Source organism: Laetiporus sulphureus (genome assembly GCF_001632365.1).
Source record: "Laetiporus sulphureus 93-53 unplaced genomic scaffold LAESUscaffold_1, whole genome shotgun sequence".
NCBI classification, from domain to species: Eukaryota; Fungi; Basidiomycota; class Agaricomycetes; order Polyporales; family Laetiporaceae; genus Laetiporus; species Laetiporus sulphureus.
The window spans coordinates 1731456-1748377 of record NW_024468510.1 but is presented as its reverse complement, the minus strand read 5'-3'; the positions used below and the strand labels follow the sequence as shown (position 1 = coordinate 1748377).

The following is a 16922-nucleotide window of genomic DNA, read 5'->3' as shown; positions in this document are numbered from 1 at the left end:
GACAGGAGGAGGAGCAGCGCGTATTCAAACGGGGGGAAGACGTCTTATATACCACCGGATGTCGGCTGGGTACGTGACTACGCGCAATTCAATTCAGCGCGCGGCGCTCTAATCCCCTCTTCCGGACGCATGCGCTACCGCAGGAGCCTATCTTACTGCTCGCTGCAGCGCGCGGTATTTTGGGTTCACCAATTCTTCCGGACGAATGGTTTTAACGTTTATTCTGTCGTCATCGCATGCTGACTCATTCTACATGGCGCCTTTGAATGCAAAGTCCACCTTGAACCCATGCTTGCATTCAGACGCTCGGGCCATACATCGAGTACGAACCTCGTCCCCTGCCTGTGCTCTGAAATCTTCTATTACATTCACACTCATGGTATCCGAGCCCTAAAAATTTGAAACGGCAGGCAATGCACGCCTTTTGTCGAGCCTGATGCCAATGATAAGACCCACTGAATGGCTGGTCGAAGCGATCCAGCGGAAGTGATACCACGCGTTGCTGCATCGATTACCCAATCCAAGCGACAGCTCTTCCTGATTTAGCAGCGTCCGCCATCAATGCATGCATCAACGATCGACCTCGAGGCAAATCGACCGACACGCGGCCACACGTTCGCCTTTCCTGTTTCTTCCATCATCTGCTCAGAGCCCACGTTCGAACTTTGTGCATCTGGTTCGTACACACGCGTTGGCTACTTTCCGTCCTCTCGGAGGATTCTGCGCGTCATATCAGTCCAGATCTCTGCACCTTGGAGGCGGCCGATCGCCATCGATCACAGCGCCGAGAGAGTGGTGATAACGTGTAAGCTTGGGGGCCTTAGACAGGGATCCACACCGCAGACATGAAGCGATTTGCACACGTGGCAAATGCTTAGCAAATGTCGACAGGTTTTTTGCCTTTGTGATCTCAATTTGCTATGGTTCCTTCCCACATTCCGTATTAAGTATTTGCATATAATATGTTGGAGGCAGAAATTTAAATCATATATTTTAAGAAATGACACCATTTTCAAACTCACCAAATACATTTAGAATTTGAGTGCTGTTGAATGTAATCATACATTTTTGAATTCCAAACCATCACATATATAAAATACCCAGTAGCAGACAACGGTGTAATTATGCCTACATTCTACTTCCCTACTGAAGTCATTCTAACCAAGATTACTAGAATGAAAGTCTTTTGTAATTACACCTTCATCTGCTACTGGGTATTTTATACATGTGATGGTTTGGAATTCAAAAATGTATGATTACATTCAACAGCACTCAAATTCTAAATGTATTTGGTGAGTTTGAAAATGGTGTCATTTCTTAAAATATATGATTTAAATTTCTGCCTCCAACATATTATATACAAATACTTAATACGGAATGTGGGAAGGAACCATAGCAAATTGAGATCACAAAGGCAAAAAACCTGTCGACATTTGCTAAGCATTTGCCACGTGTGCAAATCGCTTCATGTCTGCGGTGCCAGAGTGGCAAAATTATCTTCGGAGAATCACTACATTTTCTTGATAGTAAATTGCCATCTATACATGATCCCATTCAACAGTTTCCATAGTGCATGCTACCCAGGGCTTCCCTTTCCTTCTCTATAGGATATGTATGATGTGATCGAAAGTATCTTGCCCCATTCTAAGTGTCTCACTTGATCATTCCATACTATACCCACACATAACAGTACAAGCACACCTAATTGTATGTCAAAAATTCATGGTCTGGCCATTTCATTTCAGTAACTGGTTGTATACATGTGAGCCATTGATAGGTGAATGCGTTTGATGAGACCCGGCATCGCCAACTTCTTGGCGCCTGAGATCGACTGAACTCGCCAGAACTCGCCCCTCGAACTAAGAATTGAGCACGCCTAATGCCTGTCAGCTCCTCCTTTGATCCTGCGCTCGAGGAGAAGCTCGACGCACTCGACCCTCTCCGCCATCTGCGCAACAACGACGTGGACGTGGACATCGTCCCGGCGCAGCCGCCATCCATCATCAATCAGACTACCCAGCTTGTCTTTCCCACTTCCCGGCTTGACTTGAAGAACTCTCATCATGCGGAAGCGGACATGCGCACACCAGAGGATATCGTGATCAACCTTTCAGTGGACGCGTCGCCGGGATGTGGTGGGATCGCGTGGCCAGCTGGGGAGGTGTGCATCGCGTCTTCTCATCTGTGCAATACCTTGCTTCGGCCGGACTGCTCCCATGATTATCGCGAGCATGTTTCACGCGCTGACACGCACCACCCGCTACAATAGGTCCTTTCCCGCTACCTCGCACGACGCGGCTCATTACGCGGACGCGTCGCTCTCGAGCTCGGAAGCGGCACCGGTCTCGTAGGGCTCGTTGCGGGTATTCTCGGTGCAGACGTCTGGATCACCGACCAAGCGTGCGTCCCCTTCCAACCGTACCATCATCTCCTTGGTTGACACGTCCCACCTCTCTTCCCTCATGCATACCACTTTCGACGCATTCTATCCACGCGCCTAGTCCACTCCTGCCTATCATGACCAGCAACGTTGCGCTCAACGGCTTATCCTCGCGCGTGCGCATCGCAGAGCTCAACTGGTCTGCACCATTTTCTTCTCTGGACCCCTCGTGTCCCCGCAGCCCGCTGAGCATGCATGGATAGCACAGGGGTACACCGCTCCCCGCAGACTTGCCGGCGCCAGACCTCGTCCTCGCGGCGGACTGCGTGTACTTCGAGCCGGCATTCCCACTGCTCGTAGGCACGCTTGCGGAGCTGGTGCCGAAGGAAGGGAAGGACGTAGAGGTGCTGTTTTGCTATAAGAAGCGAAGGAAGGTGAGTTGTACCATGGATGCAGTTCTACGTCTATGCTTATGCTCTGTTGTACTTTAGGCAGACAAACGGTTCTTCACGCTCTTGAAGAAAGAGTTTACCTGGACGGAAGTGTGTGCGCTCGTTCCTCTTCTCCATCCATTACCTCACCAAGCACTCCACCGTCTCTATTTAATTTTCCACGCTGGCTAACCTATCGACCGCCCTGACGAATATCGAAAATCTCATTGCCTTCACGCGGATCGTACAGGTCACGGACGACCCCGACCATGCAGTCTACTCACGCGAGGCAATCTCGCTCCTCCGGTTGACGCGGAGACGGTAGCAGTGCGCCGGGTCCTGTCCGCAGCCTTTTCGTCTTAGCTCATATGAGCCGTCACAAATTGGCGCATGAGATCTGTGAGATCGAGCGCTGTCAGGATGTGGTGATGATTCTGGTGCGTACGTATCTGGTCATAATCGATGCCGAGATTGACTAGCCACGTTTTCCTCGGGAGAATTAGTGGCTGGTATTGAGCGGGAACGTCTCGCGAGGATTACATATACTGATTTGTCCATGCACGTCCGACGATATATGATAGCGAATTCGTGGCTAGCTTCCCGCTCCCGATCCGTCTTTCAGTTCATTGGGTCTTTGATCCGCAAATCCTTGGCCGACAGCCCATATACAGTACATAACACCCAACAGCGAATCACCACGTCAGATCACATTCAAACGGTCTGATCGCACACCAATACGGCTGCAGCGGGATCGAATTCACCCCACGCTGCTGCATGCGGAACGACACGTCGTGCAGCCGGGGTAGGGCCGATGTCAAGTTGCCCCCGGGCCCGCTCCAGAAGACCTCCGCGGAGGACGCGGCGCGCGGCCACACGATGGGGTCCAGGTTCGACGGGCTGGATTGCTCCGTCCAGAGGTTCTGTTGGCCTATGTATGCATGCGTGTCATGAGGAGGCTGGTGTGAGAGATTGATGGAGGTGCTTACCGCCCATGATGAGTGGGTATTGGTCTGAGGTGAGGTTCGCGAGGGGGTCGAAGGTGTATGTGTATTGCCACGTCTTGAAGGGGTCGCACCAGCTGTTTCTAAGGAGATGCGAGAAGGTATGGGCGGCGAATCGACAACGCAATGACTTGGACGAACCCATCTGGATCATCGCCGATCCACTCGCCGGCACCGCAGTCCTGTGGAACGTTTGAATATCGAACATGCTCAGCCTGAGCGTGAGTGACACTGACGAGGTACAGATAGTTGGACGCCGCGTGGATCACTCTGAAGCCCTTCTCTGCTACAGCTTTCACGTCGTCCGAAGAGATCCATACTCTATAAGTTGATCGCAGAGTTCAGTGTTGGTGCATTCGGTGAGAGAGCCACTCACAAGACGAGAGTCTCATTTGACAAAGTCAGGTTGTAGTCGAGGACCATCTCTGCGTGCCGCTTATCAACATCCCTGGCTGCATCCAAAACAAACCGCACCTACCTTCCCAAACGGCAGGCGTCTTCCCCGCTGCAATCAGCGCAGCATGGTTGCCAGCGACAAAGTCGCTCAGCGCATCGTTGAATGACCGGCCGGTGCTGTTGAGGTCGTACTGTGTCTCGGGGTCCTGTTCGTAGCAGTACGCATTCACCTCATCTCCGCCCGTGCTGATTATAGTGGACGGGAACAGCTTCGCGACCTCCGCAAAGAGCCCTGCCGTCCAGTTGGCGACGGTGGCGTTCGCGAAACGTAGCTGGCCAGAGGGCGGTTCTGCCAAACACAAACACGTCTTAGGCGATGAGGTGCTCAGGCGGAACGAGAAAGTCGGCGTACCAGCGGCATAGTCGGCCCAAGGACGAGCCTGGTTGCACGCGACGAAATTCGGGTGTGCGTCTGCAATGGCAGCGGTATGCCCGGGGGTGTCGATCTCGACCAGCACGTCGATGCCCCTCTGCGATGCTCCAGATCAAAATGACTCCGCATGAGGGACCATGATGACTGCACATACGGCTCCGGCATATGACACTATGGTCTCGATATCGCTGATGCTATAGACCATTTGTGGCGAATAGGCGCCGTACGCGGCGAGCTCTGTGTACCCAGGCACTGTGAGTGGGAAGCTCTGGCTATCGACGACGTGCCAATGGAATTGGTTGATCTTGGAGCACTCAGGATGGAATTTGCGTGGTCAAAGTCGGGCGCGTACCTTTACCCAGCTCATCGCATCCAGGGTTCGCAAGATGTCGGATACCGGGAAACTGTGTTTTGTGAGATTGCTTTCCTCCTGAAAGGCGAGATCTGCTCACTAGTTCCGCGCCGTGTCCAAGAGAAGCCCTCGGTAAGGCTAGGGATGCATCATTTAGCAATATCAGCCCCGGATCATGTGAATAGCACTCGCATATGCAGGAGAGTCTTCAATTTGCAGGGGCGCGTTCAACGCATAGATGGTGCCATCGTACTCATACCACAGTTGACCAAAAGTCGTCAAGCCTCGAAAGAGCCCCAACGTCAAACTAGCAGTGATTGTCGCGGCGGAACCATTGGAAGGAATCGCCATGCTGTAGCTCTCATCTCGCTCTGCGAGTGTTTTCTGCGCCTCGGCAGTAATGGAGAGCACAGTCGACCCTGGCTCCAGCGATAGTATTAGCTCCGATAGGTACGCTGCCGTCTCGAACGTGCTGACATCTCCCGCCCCGCGATCCACGACGAGCCTTCCCAGGTCGTCAGTGAAGAGATAGGTCTGAGTCCTCGCGATCGCCTTGAGCAAGTCTGGAGGAGGATCGGCTATACTGGACGAGAGAGAGATTCTGAACGTGTCGGCAAGACGCAGGGCATCTGTGCCTTCCTCGATGCTGCGAGGGAGCGGCCAGAGCGCGCCGACGTGAACGACGGCCGCGAGGACAGATGCTGCACAGAGAATGGCAGCTCGACCGAGCCTGGGTGACATGCTTTCAAGTGCAGGGCAGCCGACGTCCCCTCGCACGAACCTCGTATAAATAGGCTCACGGATGCTTCTTGAGCGCCCCAAATCGGCAAGCTCGAGAAGGGTCCTCCCATCTCGTGTCCTTGCACGCCGGCTGCTTTGATAGAGATAGCGGTAACGTCGTCGGACCGCGTGACTTGGGTCCCACAGTTTGAGAATAGCTTCCTATCATCTTGCCTCCGATATAGATTCCGTGATGGCCTATGCAGGTTCATGCTTCGGGTTTTGACAGAGATACAGTAAGCACAAGGTGAGTGCTGAAGAAGCACTTGAAAGGTACCATAAATCCAAGACATTTCCAATTTCTGCATTCGCCCGAATGGTTGATCTTTCTCTAGCCTCGAGTCAAAATCAAGAAGGAGTTCCAATTTGATTACAACAGATCGGTATTTACCTGTTCCAATTCATGCTTAGTGGCCGCTGCGTGCGCTTCGCCCGTCTCTTCCGTGTAGCTGAAGAGCTCAGATCTCAGACCCAATGCCTCTGTATCACTGATCGGATCGTTCTCTCTTCCGCGCAGGTTTCTTGCTTTGTGTCGGTGGCACAGAACGGATGTGCGATTCCTTGCGAGAAGACACTGATCAAAACTCGGCATCGTAGGCGATGCATTCCATTGTCCCGACACCAATCACCTGTTTGCCGGCGTAATCATGGTTCGAAGCACTCGCTCAACATGAAAAATGTGACGCGGAGATCGCGACAGGACAAGGAATGATGTCAGAGATCAAAAGAAAATGAACATATATTACTGAAAATGCGATACGCTTGCTCAACCGGAATACTCCTCCTTGCGTAAGGACTTCCAGACTCCCATCTTGCTCCGCATGCGCTGGAAATTAACACGCTGGAGGGGTTCGGTGAAAGCATCTGCAAGGTTGTCATGGGTGTTGACATAATGAACGGCGATATGGCCAGCATCGACATGTTTACGAATGAGATGATGTTTGAGATCAATGTGTTTAACACGATCGTCAAAAGCGGGATTCTCGGTAAGGCGCACGGCCCCTAAATTGTCACAGTGGAGAGGGGTAGCACCATCCTGAGGAAAATGAAGTCCTTCAAGGAGGAGGCGGAGCCACAAGCCATCCTTGCAAGATTCTGCCGCCGCGATATATTCCGCCTCAGTGGGTGTTAGCGCAACAGTTTCCTGCTTGCGAGCACACCACGAGATAACGCCAGAGCCCAGAGACCAGCAGTAACCGGAAATAGAGCGACGTGTGTCGAGACAGTTGGCATGGTCAGCATCCGAGTAACCTAAGAGTGTCGCAATATGATCGCCTCCAAGGAATAACTTGTAATCACGAGTACCCTTGAGGTAGAGAACTACACGTTTTGCAGCCTCCCAATGAGCATCACCATGGCAATCCAAAAATTGGCTCAACTGTTGGACGGCGAAGGCAATGTCGGGGCGAGTGGCAATGGACAAATAGAGCAAGCAGCCGACAAGCTGACGATATGGATGACGAGCAGCGGCAGCCATGGCCTCAGCAGTGGTCGGAGAATGCTCGAGGCGGGAAAGGCGGGACCCAGGGTCCATTGGCGTGGTGACTGGGTGAGCATCTTGGAGACGGAAGTCAGTGACAATCTTGTCAATGAGCGCGGTCTGAGAGAGAGCCACGGTGCGAGATGCACGGTCACGATCGATGGCGATGGCGATGCCGAATTGTGCTTCGTCCAGGTCGGAGATATTCCATAGCTCGCGAAGCTCCCGTTTGAAAGACTCAGCAGCAGCCTTCGTACTCGTGATAAGAGCGAAGTTGTCGACATGAATTCCAGTCATCGCGATGCCCTCGTAAGTATGACGGTAGTAGATGCTGTTCTCATATGGGAGGCGAGTGAAGCCAATGGCACGGAGACGGGCGTCCATAGTATGATTCCAGGCACGATCACCTTCTTTCATACCATACAGACCCTTTCGCAGCTTCCAAACCCAATCCTCCTTGCCATGCTCCTCAAAGCCCGGCGGTTGCTCCATGTAGCACACTTCATGCTCTGAAAGCAAGCCATACAAGAAGGCAGTCTTGACATCAATCTGCTGGATTTCCCAATCCAAGGCAGCACCAAGATGGAGCAAGACGCGCAAGGACTGCATGCGCATGGTAGGAGAGGAGGTGTGAAAAGGGTCCTGCATGAATACAGCCTCATATCCTTTACAGATCCAACGAGTTTTGAACCGAACAGGCTGAAAGAACTGGTTGCGTTTAAGTACAAAGACTGGACGCCCCTTCATAATGCGACGGCCTGCGGGAACGCTTGATCGAGGAATGAGCTCATAGACGCCAAGGTCATAGATGCTTTTTAACTCCTCCTCGAGGGCAGCGCGCCAGTGATCAGCATAGGGGGAATCCAGGGCCTCACGTGGCGTCTTGGGATCACCAGGGTAGAGAGGATCAATATCCAGGACACCCTCCGCGGACAGCGCAGCGAGAATGTCGTCGGTCTCAGGAACGGAAGCGAGCAGCTTATCGACTTCAGAAATGGGCTCGAGCACAGGAGGTGAAGGGACAGAGGATGGCGTGGGGGAAACAGCGACAACGTCGGGGACAACCTCAATGGGAAGAGAGGGAACAATATGGGCAGTACAAATTCTGAAACCCGCAACGTTAGAGTCGCACGTAGATGCAGGCACGGGGGAGGTAGACACATTGGGGGGAGCAGTGGAAAGGAAGAAAGCGTGACCCGTAGCAGCATCGACGATGAAAGCACGGCCAAAGTTGTCCTTAAGAATAGTACTCCCGGAAGAAGAGGATGACGTGGCGGCAAGGGCCTTACCCTTCTCCTTTCGTGCCTTCTTACATGCCGGGATCTCCTCGCGCTTGCCCTCCAAAGGTCCACCTGGCTGCCAACAATCGGCAAATTCATGTCCCGCTCGGCCACGCTTCGGGTTAGAGTTATTAGAAGATGCATCGCGGCCAGACGCCTTGGCGAGCATAGCATCAGCAGTAGGGCCCGCAGTGCCGTCAATAAGACGTTGCTCGAGATCGAGACGCGCGATGATGTCGGCAGAGCTATACGGCTCAGTGCGATTGAGTTTAGCGAGTTCCGTGCCAACCTGGGATTGGACAGAGGAAAGCTCGCCAGTCATAGCATGAAGGAGGCCAAGGCAAGTGAGTGCATCCGCATCAGGCAAACCGACAGCAAAGATACGATCGACGAGATCTTGGATCTTCTCGACAGTGGCGGAAAGGCGTTCAGAGTGGGAGAAGCGAAGGTTCAGGAGCTCCTGCAGCAGAAGGACCTGAGTAGATGTGCCTTCCTTCTGGTGCCTGATGCGAAGCGCTGTCCAAGCGTGCTTTGCTGAGGTATAGTTTCCGTTGTCCAAGAAACGTTTCTCCTCCTTGGCACACATACGACCAATGTATGCACGGGCAGTCTTGTCATTCTTGTCCCAGTTCGCCGCACTAGCAGGATCGACGGAGGGATCGGGTCGCGCGACGTTGCCGAGAAGGTAATCGTCGAGGTCAATCATCGCTAATGTCTCGAGGATGCTAGAACGCCAAGTAGCGTAGTTGCTTTTCGCTCGATCCAACGGCTCTTCGCAAGTGAAGAGTGCAGACGGAATGATGATCCGTTGGATAGGGGGAATAACAGGCGCCGGCGTAGCCGTAGTTTCCTTCCGAATGGAAGTCATCGTCGAGCTATCTGGAGAGGAAGAAGCACTGCCGCTGGAGGCAGAGCCACCAGTACCAGAACGGGATCGCCCACCGGACGATTTCGCCTGAGGGGGCTTGGGAGGATTTACCATCGCGACAAATATAACGCGAAGCGACAGTGATGTGAGAAAAGGATGCGCACTTGTACGTGCACTGGCCACCACCACGAGGCGAGAATAGACAGTACTTGTACGACAAGCTCGGCTTACGGGAGCACGAGCTCGAGACTCATAACCTGTTGGTGCCTATACTATCTCAGTCTCAGCCACATGGTGGTGTAGCGACTGCCATATTCACCTATAATATCTCAGTCTATGTACAGGGCATTATGAGTACAGCACAATATTTATCGTGCCGGACCAACTTACCTCAGTCCAACAGCGGTGTAGCGACTGAGGAGAGTCGATCGGAGGGGAGGCGCATTTTCGGGCGGGCCACGTGGAAAGCACGTGCGCATGTACGAAATGAGCGCTTGCATTTTCTGGCATCGCGAGTTGACGGTAGTTCGCGTCGACGTCCTTGGACATATCATGGCTGTAAGTACGCCCCGCATTCTCTCACCCATCTCCTGTCTGAAATGCTCCCAGACTCGGTGCTCTTCTGCTTTGCGGGCGATTGCCCGGACACGCGGCGCGGCTCGGTGAGTCTGTACACTCGGTAACCTCTGCATTTTCTGACTGGGATTCGCAGGTCAAGGACGTTCGCGAGCTCGTCAAGGTGTCTCGCTGCAGCCGCCACCGACGCTGCGCCATCATCCTCGTCTGAACCTCCTCCGCCACCACCCAGTGTCTCCGCCGATCCGAAACTGAACAAGATCGTGGACGACATCTCGGGATTGACTTTGCTGCAAGCGGCAGATCTTATTTCGTTACTGAAGGTGCGTTCCGCTGGTGCACTTATCCATGCCAGATGCTCATGCCAGCTACACTTCTCCTCCAGTCGCGGCTGAACATCCAAGAGATTGCTATGCCGGCGGCAGCAGGCCCTTCAGCACCCGCGGCTGCTGCTCCCGAGGAGGCAGCGGAGGTCTGTTCGTCCGTCTAAGTGCTCTAATCCAAGCTAAAGTGATTTCGTATGGTTAGGAGAAGCCTAAGGAAAAGACAGTCTTCACTGTGAAGCTCGAGTCCTTCGACGCCAGCGCGAAGCCCAAAATTATTCGGGAGGTGAAGGCCATGGTCCCGAACTTGACACTCATCGAGGTTCGTCGCACTCTCTCCACACATCATCATCAAGGGCTCACGCATATCTCGCACAGGCCAAGAAGTTCGTCGAGGCGCTACCACAGACCCTCAAAGAAAACCTGCCAAAGGAAGAGGCCGAGAAGATGCAGAAGACCTTCATGGACCTCGGTGCGGTCATCAAGCTCGAGTGATGCTAATACATAGAGCTGTCGCACCGTCACTACTACTCGCGTGCACGGGCCATGAAACGACTAATCGCAACGTTGCATTGTCCCTTGCGCCAACGTAGAATACATGTGCATCGCGCACTGTCAAGGAGAGGTATTTGAAAAAAATAATACGAATGAATGGCACGACGAAAGTCGTAAGGACTTCCTTCAGTCCTCAGACAAATATCGGTACTCAAAACGGAAGTCGCTCTTCTTGCGCTGACACCATGAGCCTTCCCAGTCGAAGTAGACGTAGACACCTTGCTCATACTCCTCCGTAATCGCTTGCGGCTCGGAGTGTCGCTGGAACCATGTCAAGTACTTCACGTGGAATCGCCATGATTGCCTCTTGAGCTCTTTGGCTGCGAGATACCTGCAACAAGTATTGTGGGTCGAAGAGCGCATAGATACCGGCGGCCTTTCAGAACTTACTGTTGGTATGTGCCTGGAAGGTAATAGAACACATAGAACAGAGTCTCTACGTCCAGCTGCGAGAAGATACCCGCGGTGTTCAGGATAGGATTCGGCGTCTGGGGATAGTACGACGGTGTCTGGATGGGATTCCGTGGCACGTAGTACTTCGGCCTGAAGCAGGTCAGCACGAGATAGGCGGTCCACATTGCGCAGAGGCACTCACTTCTCCGTATCCTGAGGTTGCGGCATGCTGGAGTAGCTACCTTGCAGCAACTTGTGCACCTGGTCGAGGTTGGACATGCGGTGTGTGGCTGTACGCGCATACACCCTCAGTCCACCGGATCCAGTGAGAAGACAGAACCTTACAAACCTTTCTGCTTGACGTTTTCGAAAGACACTACAAGGTCCGATAGGGAGTTCGGAATAGGCCTAGGCTGCTGTGGCTGCAATTGCGGCGGCATCTGTGATGGTGCAGTCGACGCAGGCCTCTGCACGCTCACGCCCTGTTGTTGTGCCGCAACTCCCTGCGGGAGCGCGTGTTCCTGGTCCGCTGACGGGTTCGCCGCAGGCACCCTAACGCCTGGAGGATATTGTGGCATCTGCTGCTGGGGCTGCTGTTGTGAAGCGGAAGGCATAGGCGATGCATCTGCTGGCTGGACATTCGTAGATGGGGAAAGGGAGGGCTGCGCTTGCTGTGGTACTGGCGACTGACCCGATGGCGCTGGTAGCTGTCGAGCAGCGGGTTGTGGCTGTTGTGTTGTTCCATTGGCTTGTGGAGGCAATTGAGCTTCTGTCGGGGCCGGTTGCTGTGAAGAGGGTTCACGCGGTGCTCGGATCGAACATGAGTACTGCAACTTACTGCTGCGTTGAGCGCCTGCAGTGCTGTTGGTGATAATGCCGATGCTATCATGGCCAATCAATTAGGTTCAGCTCACATGAGTTGACTTGAACACACACGCACCTTTCCGAGACAATCGTTGTGGCGACGATGTCGCCGCAGGCCCGCTGAGGGAACTAGGTACCGCTTCCGACAATGCCGGTGAGTCACGAACAGAGTATCCATCAGCCTGCTGTGCTGATACCGATGCTGAGGAGAGCATTGGGCTTGTCACAGAAGGATGCGTCAAGCTCGGCGACGACGTAACTGCTGACGTCTGGTCCGGCGCCAATGACGGTGTTGCCGACGCAGTGGATATTGATGGCGCTGTAGGCGCCGCAGGCTGACTTGATGCTGCCGAAGGTGTCGGTGGTGGATGTGCTGCCGATTGTTGCGCTGATGATGGGGAAGCGACTGCTGCCGCTGCCGCTGCAGCGTACTTTAGACTTGGTCTTGGTTGTGGGGGCAGACCGGCCTTCAGTATGCTCGCCATAGGTTGTTGCGCAAAGTTTGGATTTGGCGGTGGCTTTGGTGCTAGAGGGACGATAAATAGGGATCGCAGCAGCAGAATGAAGCAACACACTTTCTGAAGCTATTGACGGCTCTGTGGGAGGTCAGCGGACGCCATGGTTGGGAACATCTGGTAACACTCACTGCGTGTTTGGAGGGAGACACTAGGTCTCTTCAGCACAGGACTTCCATCACGTTTACTACTGATCGATGGAGGCTCTTCGTCGTGTTTCTTAGAGGACGGCGTTCTTGGAAGAAGATCTATGCGTAGCACGATGAGTTAGCATGGCACACGACCCTCTGCAACGAGGATCACCCACCTTCACTTGCGTCTTCCGACTCATCACTATCCTCATCGTTTACATTTGCCAGGCCAAACTTCTCTTCCTCCTCATCAAGGTTGAGTTCATCATAGATGCCCTCGTCCTCATCGAAATCATCCTCCTGTAGAGGAACGTCAGATATTGCCACTGAGAAGCTTACATTTGGACAAACCGCATTGCTCTCCACGAAGTATTGGATGTCATCTCTGAGATCTTGCACCCTCTCTGTTGATAATGTGCTATTCTCCAGCAGACGCAAGATGATCTCCAGTCGACTAATGTGCCACTTCCGGCGCTCGTTCAGACGCTCAAGCGTCTCTAGTCGCTCCGATGCTGTCGTTCCAGCTTTCTTCTTCTTTCCGCCTCCCTGCAGGGTCTCAATCTCTGCTTCTGCCTGCTCAACCTGCTGAAGCAGCTCCTCGACGCGCTCGCGCAGCCATGTTGTTACTTCGAGCTTCTCCTGTGCCTTCGGGTCGAGCTTCGCGGACTGAATGAGGCCCTCCTTCGAGAATGCCTTTGTCTTCATCTCCTTTTCGCATGCTTTGAACTTCTCCATTTGCTGAGTGAGGGTATAGGGTGGAGGGTGAAGTGTAGGATGGACGCAAGCGGGGCGCGGATCAGCAACTACCTCATGGTGGATGACCTCCTCCGCACGTGGCAATCTTCCAGTACAAGGAATATGGATTACGTGCAGAGGAGGGTGGAGGGATGCACAGCAGTACTCACCGTCTCAATGAGTCTCCGGTTCTCGAGTAGAGCGCTCTTGTCCTTAATGTCATTGCTCGCGACCCACGTCTTTATTTGGTCCCGCAACCGCTGAAGTTTCTTGATCTGCGTCTTGAGATCAGTTTCCAGCTTCTCTTTCTGCGTCTGGTTTGTGGACGCCTGCATCTTGTCGTAGATGCTCTCGAAGAGCTCGACGCCCTCCGCGACCTTCTTCAAGGTGCGGTCAATCTCAGCTGCACTGCGCGGTCAGTGTCTGCGCGGAGCGTGAACGCAGCATACACGTACTTTGTAGTTTCCTGGCTGCCATGGTGAGCAGCGATGAGAGAGAGGAGATGTACAGGAGAATTAAGCCAGAGTGAGCGGCAGTGTTCTGCGACATCCTTGTGACCATCGCGTGACAGTCACGTGAGGCGCGCGAATTGTGGCGAACGCGATCGACTGAGCGTGTCCAGTGGCGGGGCCGACGTTGTGGCCTCGTCGGGTGGGCAGAGATGTTCGCGGAGTACGAAGCCTCGTGTTTGCTACGACATGGATGTTGCGAACATCTATCGATTGTTGGTAGGTGCTCGACGTGGGCGCCATTATCTCAGATATTCACAGCCTTCCAAGGTTCTTGTTGATAACATCACGGTTCCTAAACACAGACCGGGAGGACGTTAACTGGAGCTGCACCGCAACCGGCCACCTCAAGCACCGGACAGAAATACAGAACAGGTTTCCTAGATCGGGCCGCAGCTGGGCACTGCGGCGACGTGGCGCACAGTGGCGCGCAACGAACGAAACGACACGGAGAATGTGCGGGAAAATGCAGTGGACGATGTGAGGGGGACAGATATCTGGCTGGAATTGACGGAGTTCGCAGCTAGGGTCCCTGCAGGATGGGATCTGCCGATCAAGAGAAGCCCACGAGACATGCCTAAAATGGGATAGCACACCTGCGGTGAACCGTGTGGGAACTCAACCGGCAGGTCATGCTACGGGTCGCAGATAATACCGCCACCACCGTCTTCTCTGCTGCTCTTCGTCTCCCAGTTCTCTCCTTTCACGCCCTCTCACGACCTCTCTCCGCTGACGTCGCTCACATATGATGAAAACACTACGCAAATCCCTTAATGGGCACAAGGACCAGTCCCAACACATATCTACTCCTTTGCCATCCCTTTCCAAACCATCCAGCGCTATCCAACCGCCGAAGAAGGTCATCAGGGCCCTCGATTCCTACAAATCCACCGCCCCGCAAGAGCTCTCTTTTGAGAAGGGAGACTTCTTCCATGTCCTGAGCGATCTAAACAAACAAGGAGTGTGGTATGAGGCCCATAACCCGATGACGGGCGCACGGGGCTTAGTTCCCTGCGATATGTTCGAGGAGTTTCACAAGGGCGCAGCGACGTGAGTATCAATGTCTTTACACGTGATGCGCTCATATCGATAGGCTCCAAGACCACGGCCGCCGTCGACTAGCAATTTTAAGGGCGGCGCAGCAAATGGCAGTGCGGCCACGACGGACAGAGCCAGGTCCGGTTCGTCCGCCAAACCTCAGGCCTACTATGCCATTGTGTTGCATGACTTCGTAGCGGAGCGCGCCGATGAACTGGATGCTAAGCAGGGGGACTCCATCACCGTCGTCGCTCAGTCCAACCGGGAGTGGTTTGTGGCCAAACCTATCGGTCGTCTCGGGCGACCTGGGTTAGTCCCAGTGTCGTTTGTTGAGGTCCGTGACCCAGCAACTGGTCGTCCTGTCGAGGATGTAATGGCGCTAATTGATGGCGGAGCGTTGCCACGGGTGGAGGAGTGGAAACGCGCCATGATGAACTACAAAGCCAATAGCATCAATCTGGGTGTGCTCGACGATTCAACTGCCGCTAATGTCGTGAGGAATCCATCAAGAACGCCTGCCGTCCCCCCTGTGCCTCCAGCCTCGTCCGTCTCTTCGCAGTATGTTGAACGGGAGAAGCCTCTGCCGCCAGACATTCCCCGACCTGCGTCCCCCAAACTCCTCCCAGAAGGCATCCTTCTGTCAGCCGACGTCAATTCTTTCCACTATGAGATGGACGAATATTGGTTCCGCGTGCACGCCATCTACCAGCCGTATGACCCATCGGGAACGGACAATCTCCCCCCTGCGAAACAACTTGTGCTCTTCCGATCCTATAACGACTTTTACGATTTCCAGATCGACCTGCTCCACGCATTTCCTATTGAGGCTGGAGATTCTGACCCGAATTCTCGTATCTTACCTTATATGCCCGGGCCTGTCTCGCAAGTCGATACTGAAGTCACGAACACCAGGCGAGCAGAGCTCGACGACTATCTTCATAGGCTCTGTGACCTACAGCAGTATGCTCGCTATATTTTGGAGCACACGCTTGTTCGCACGTTCTTGGGGTTGAAATCCGGTGACGCCGAGGGCGATATTGAGCCACGCTTGCAAGAAATTGCAGCGCTGGATCAAATGGCTCAGCAGACGGAGGAGCAGTACGATCAGAATGGGGTAGATCCCTACCACGAAGCGGAGCGTCTAGCCCGCTTGCAGATATCTGAGCAAGGGGAGATTATCGAAGAAGGGTATGGCTATGACGAGACGGACGGCTTCGGCGATTCATATGGGGTGGACTCGTATGGCCACCGTTACCACCAGAGCACCTCGTCACGTCTATCAACGGACCCGCAATGGGCAACCACGCAGCCTCTACGGCCCAGGTCACGGACCACCACTGGCCATGAGCGAGCGCAGAACGGCGCATCCGTCTACACTCATTCTTCGCAGACATCCGCCCCTGGCTTGCAATCAGAATACTATCAAATGAATGGCCAGTCCTGCTCATCTGTCGCTTCGTCCCATGATCACCACCCGAGTTCTGGACGCGTCTCACAGGCCGGCTCTACAGCTACGTCGCGGACCTCGCTGTCCGGGCGCACTCGTTCACAATCCAACGCGAACTACAATCCCCCAATATCCGCGACCAATCCTCAAATCGCATTCTTGAAAATTAAGATATTCGCCCCCTCTGCGGAAGACATTGTTGCCTTGCGAGTACACCCCAACATCACGCATGCTCAGCTGCTCGAAAAAGCGTCGGAGAAGCTGAAGCTGGACTCTCCCGTCTCCACTCTGCGCTTCCGAGATAGCGTCAACAACGACTTCGTGGATCTTATGTGCGATGAAGATCTGCGAATATGGCTGGACACCACGGACAAGTACGTGCTGTATGCGGGGTGATGTTGACGCGATGGACCCCCCTTACTTCGTGTTGACCCT

General features: G+C 53.8%; 7 protein-coding genes across 7 annotated transcripts; 4 read left to right on the top strand and 3 right to left on the bottom strand.

Annotated features, from left to right (window-relative positions):
• Positions 1–845: 845 nt before the first annotated feature.
• LAESUDRAFT_767687 (uncharacterized protein) lies at positions 846–3566 on the top strand (the record flags this gene model as incomplete). The annotated part of the gene is made up of 7 exons (XM_040913771.1): positions 846–866; positions 1916–2161; positions 2270–2400; positions 2502–2579; positions 2649–2814; positions 2872–2922; positions 3062–3566. The coding sequence occupies 7 exons, from the start codon at positions 846–848 to the stop codon at positions 3134–3136; spliced, it is 768 nt and encodes a 255-aa protein (XP_040770659.1). The 3' UTR covers positions 3137–3566.
• LAESUDRAFT_719466 (glycoside hydrolase family 20 protein) lies at positions 3301–5963 on the bottom strand. The gene is made up of 11 exons (XM_040907633.1): positions 5186–5963; positions 5094–5131; positions 4994–5045; positions 4796–4945; positions 4621–4738; positions 4291–4557; positions 4189–4237; positions 4049–4133; positions 3954–3994; positions 3798–3895; positions 3301–3739 (listed from the first exon to the last, which is right to left on the bottom strand). Exons 1-11 carry the CDS (start codon positions 5732–5734, stop codon positions 3504–3506), a joined length of 1683 nt encoding a protein of 560 aa, XP_040770658.1. The 5' UTR covers positions 5735–5963; the 3' UTR covers positions 3301–3503.
• A 1308-nt stretch (positions 5964–7271) lies between these two features.
• LAESUDRAFT_638887 (uncharacterized protein) lies at positions 7272–7466 on the top strand (the record flags this gene model as incomplete). Its single annotated transcript, XM_040903500.1, has 1 exon — positions 7272–7466. The coding sequence occupies one exon, from the start codon at positions 7272–7274 to the stop codon at positions 7464–7466; it is 195 nt and encodes a 64-aa protein (XP_040770657.1).
• A 360-nt stretch (positions 7467–7826) lies between these two features.
• Positions 7827–8000, bottom strand: LAESUDRAFT_635573 (uncharacterized protein; the record flags this gene model as incomplete). The annotated part of the gene is made up of 1 exon (XM_040903446.1): positions 7827–8000. A coding segment is annotated over one exon (174 nt), but the record flags the coding sequence as incomplete, so codon positions are not given.
• A 1914-nt stretch (positions 8001–9914) lies between these two features.
• On the top strand, positions 9915–10882 carry LAESUDRAFT_30781 (uncharacterized protein). Its single transcript, XM_040901935.1, has 6 exons — positions 9915–9959; positions 10011–10063; positions 10114–10300; positions 10363–10449; positions 10506–10622; positions 10679–10882. Exons 1-6 carry the CDS (start codon positions 9954–9956, stop codon positions 10793–10795), a joined length of 567 nt encoding a protein of 188 aa, XP_040770655.1. The 5' UTR covers positions 9915–9953; the 3' UTR covers positions 10796–10882.
• Positions 10883–10981: 99 nt separating this feature from the next.
• Positions 10982–13970, bottom strand: LAESUDRAFT_639182 (uncharacterized protein; the record flags this gene model as incomplete). The annotated part of the gene is made up of 10 exons (XM_040903525.1): positions 10982–11186; positions 11246–11398; positions 11451–11538; positions 11598–12075; positions 12181–12638; positions 12759–12875; positions 12935–13058; positions 13110–13496; positions 13664–13896; positions 13949–13970. The coding sequence occupies 10 exons, from the start codon at positions 13968–13970 to the stop codon at positions 10982–10984; spliced, it is 2265 nt and encodes a 754-aa protein (XP_040770654.1).
• Positions 13971–14750: 780 nt separating this feature from the next.
• On the top strand, positions 14751–16883 carry LAESUDRAFT_639208 (uncharacterized protein; the record flags this gene model as incomplete). The annotated part of the gene is made up of 2 exons (XM_040903528.1): positions 14751–15052; positions 15104–16883. 2 exons carry the CDS (start codon positions 14751–14753, stop codon positions 16881–16883), a joined length of 2082 nt encoding a protein of 693 aa, XP_040770653.1.
• Between the last annotated feature and the right edge of the window lie 39 nt (positions 16884–16922).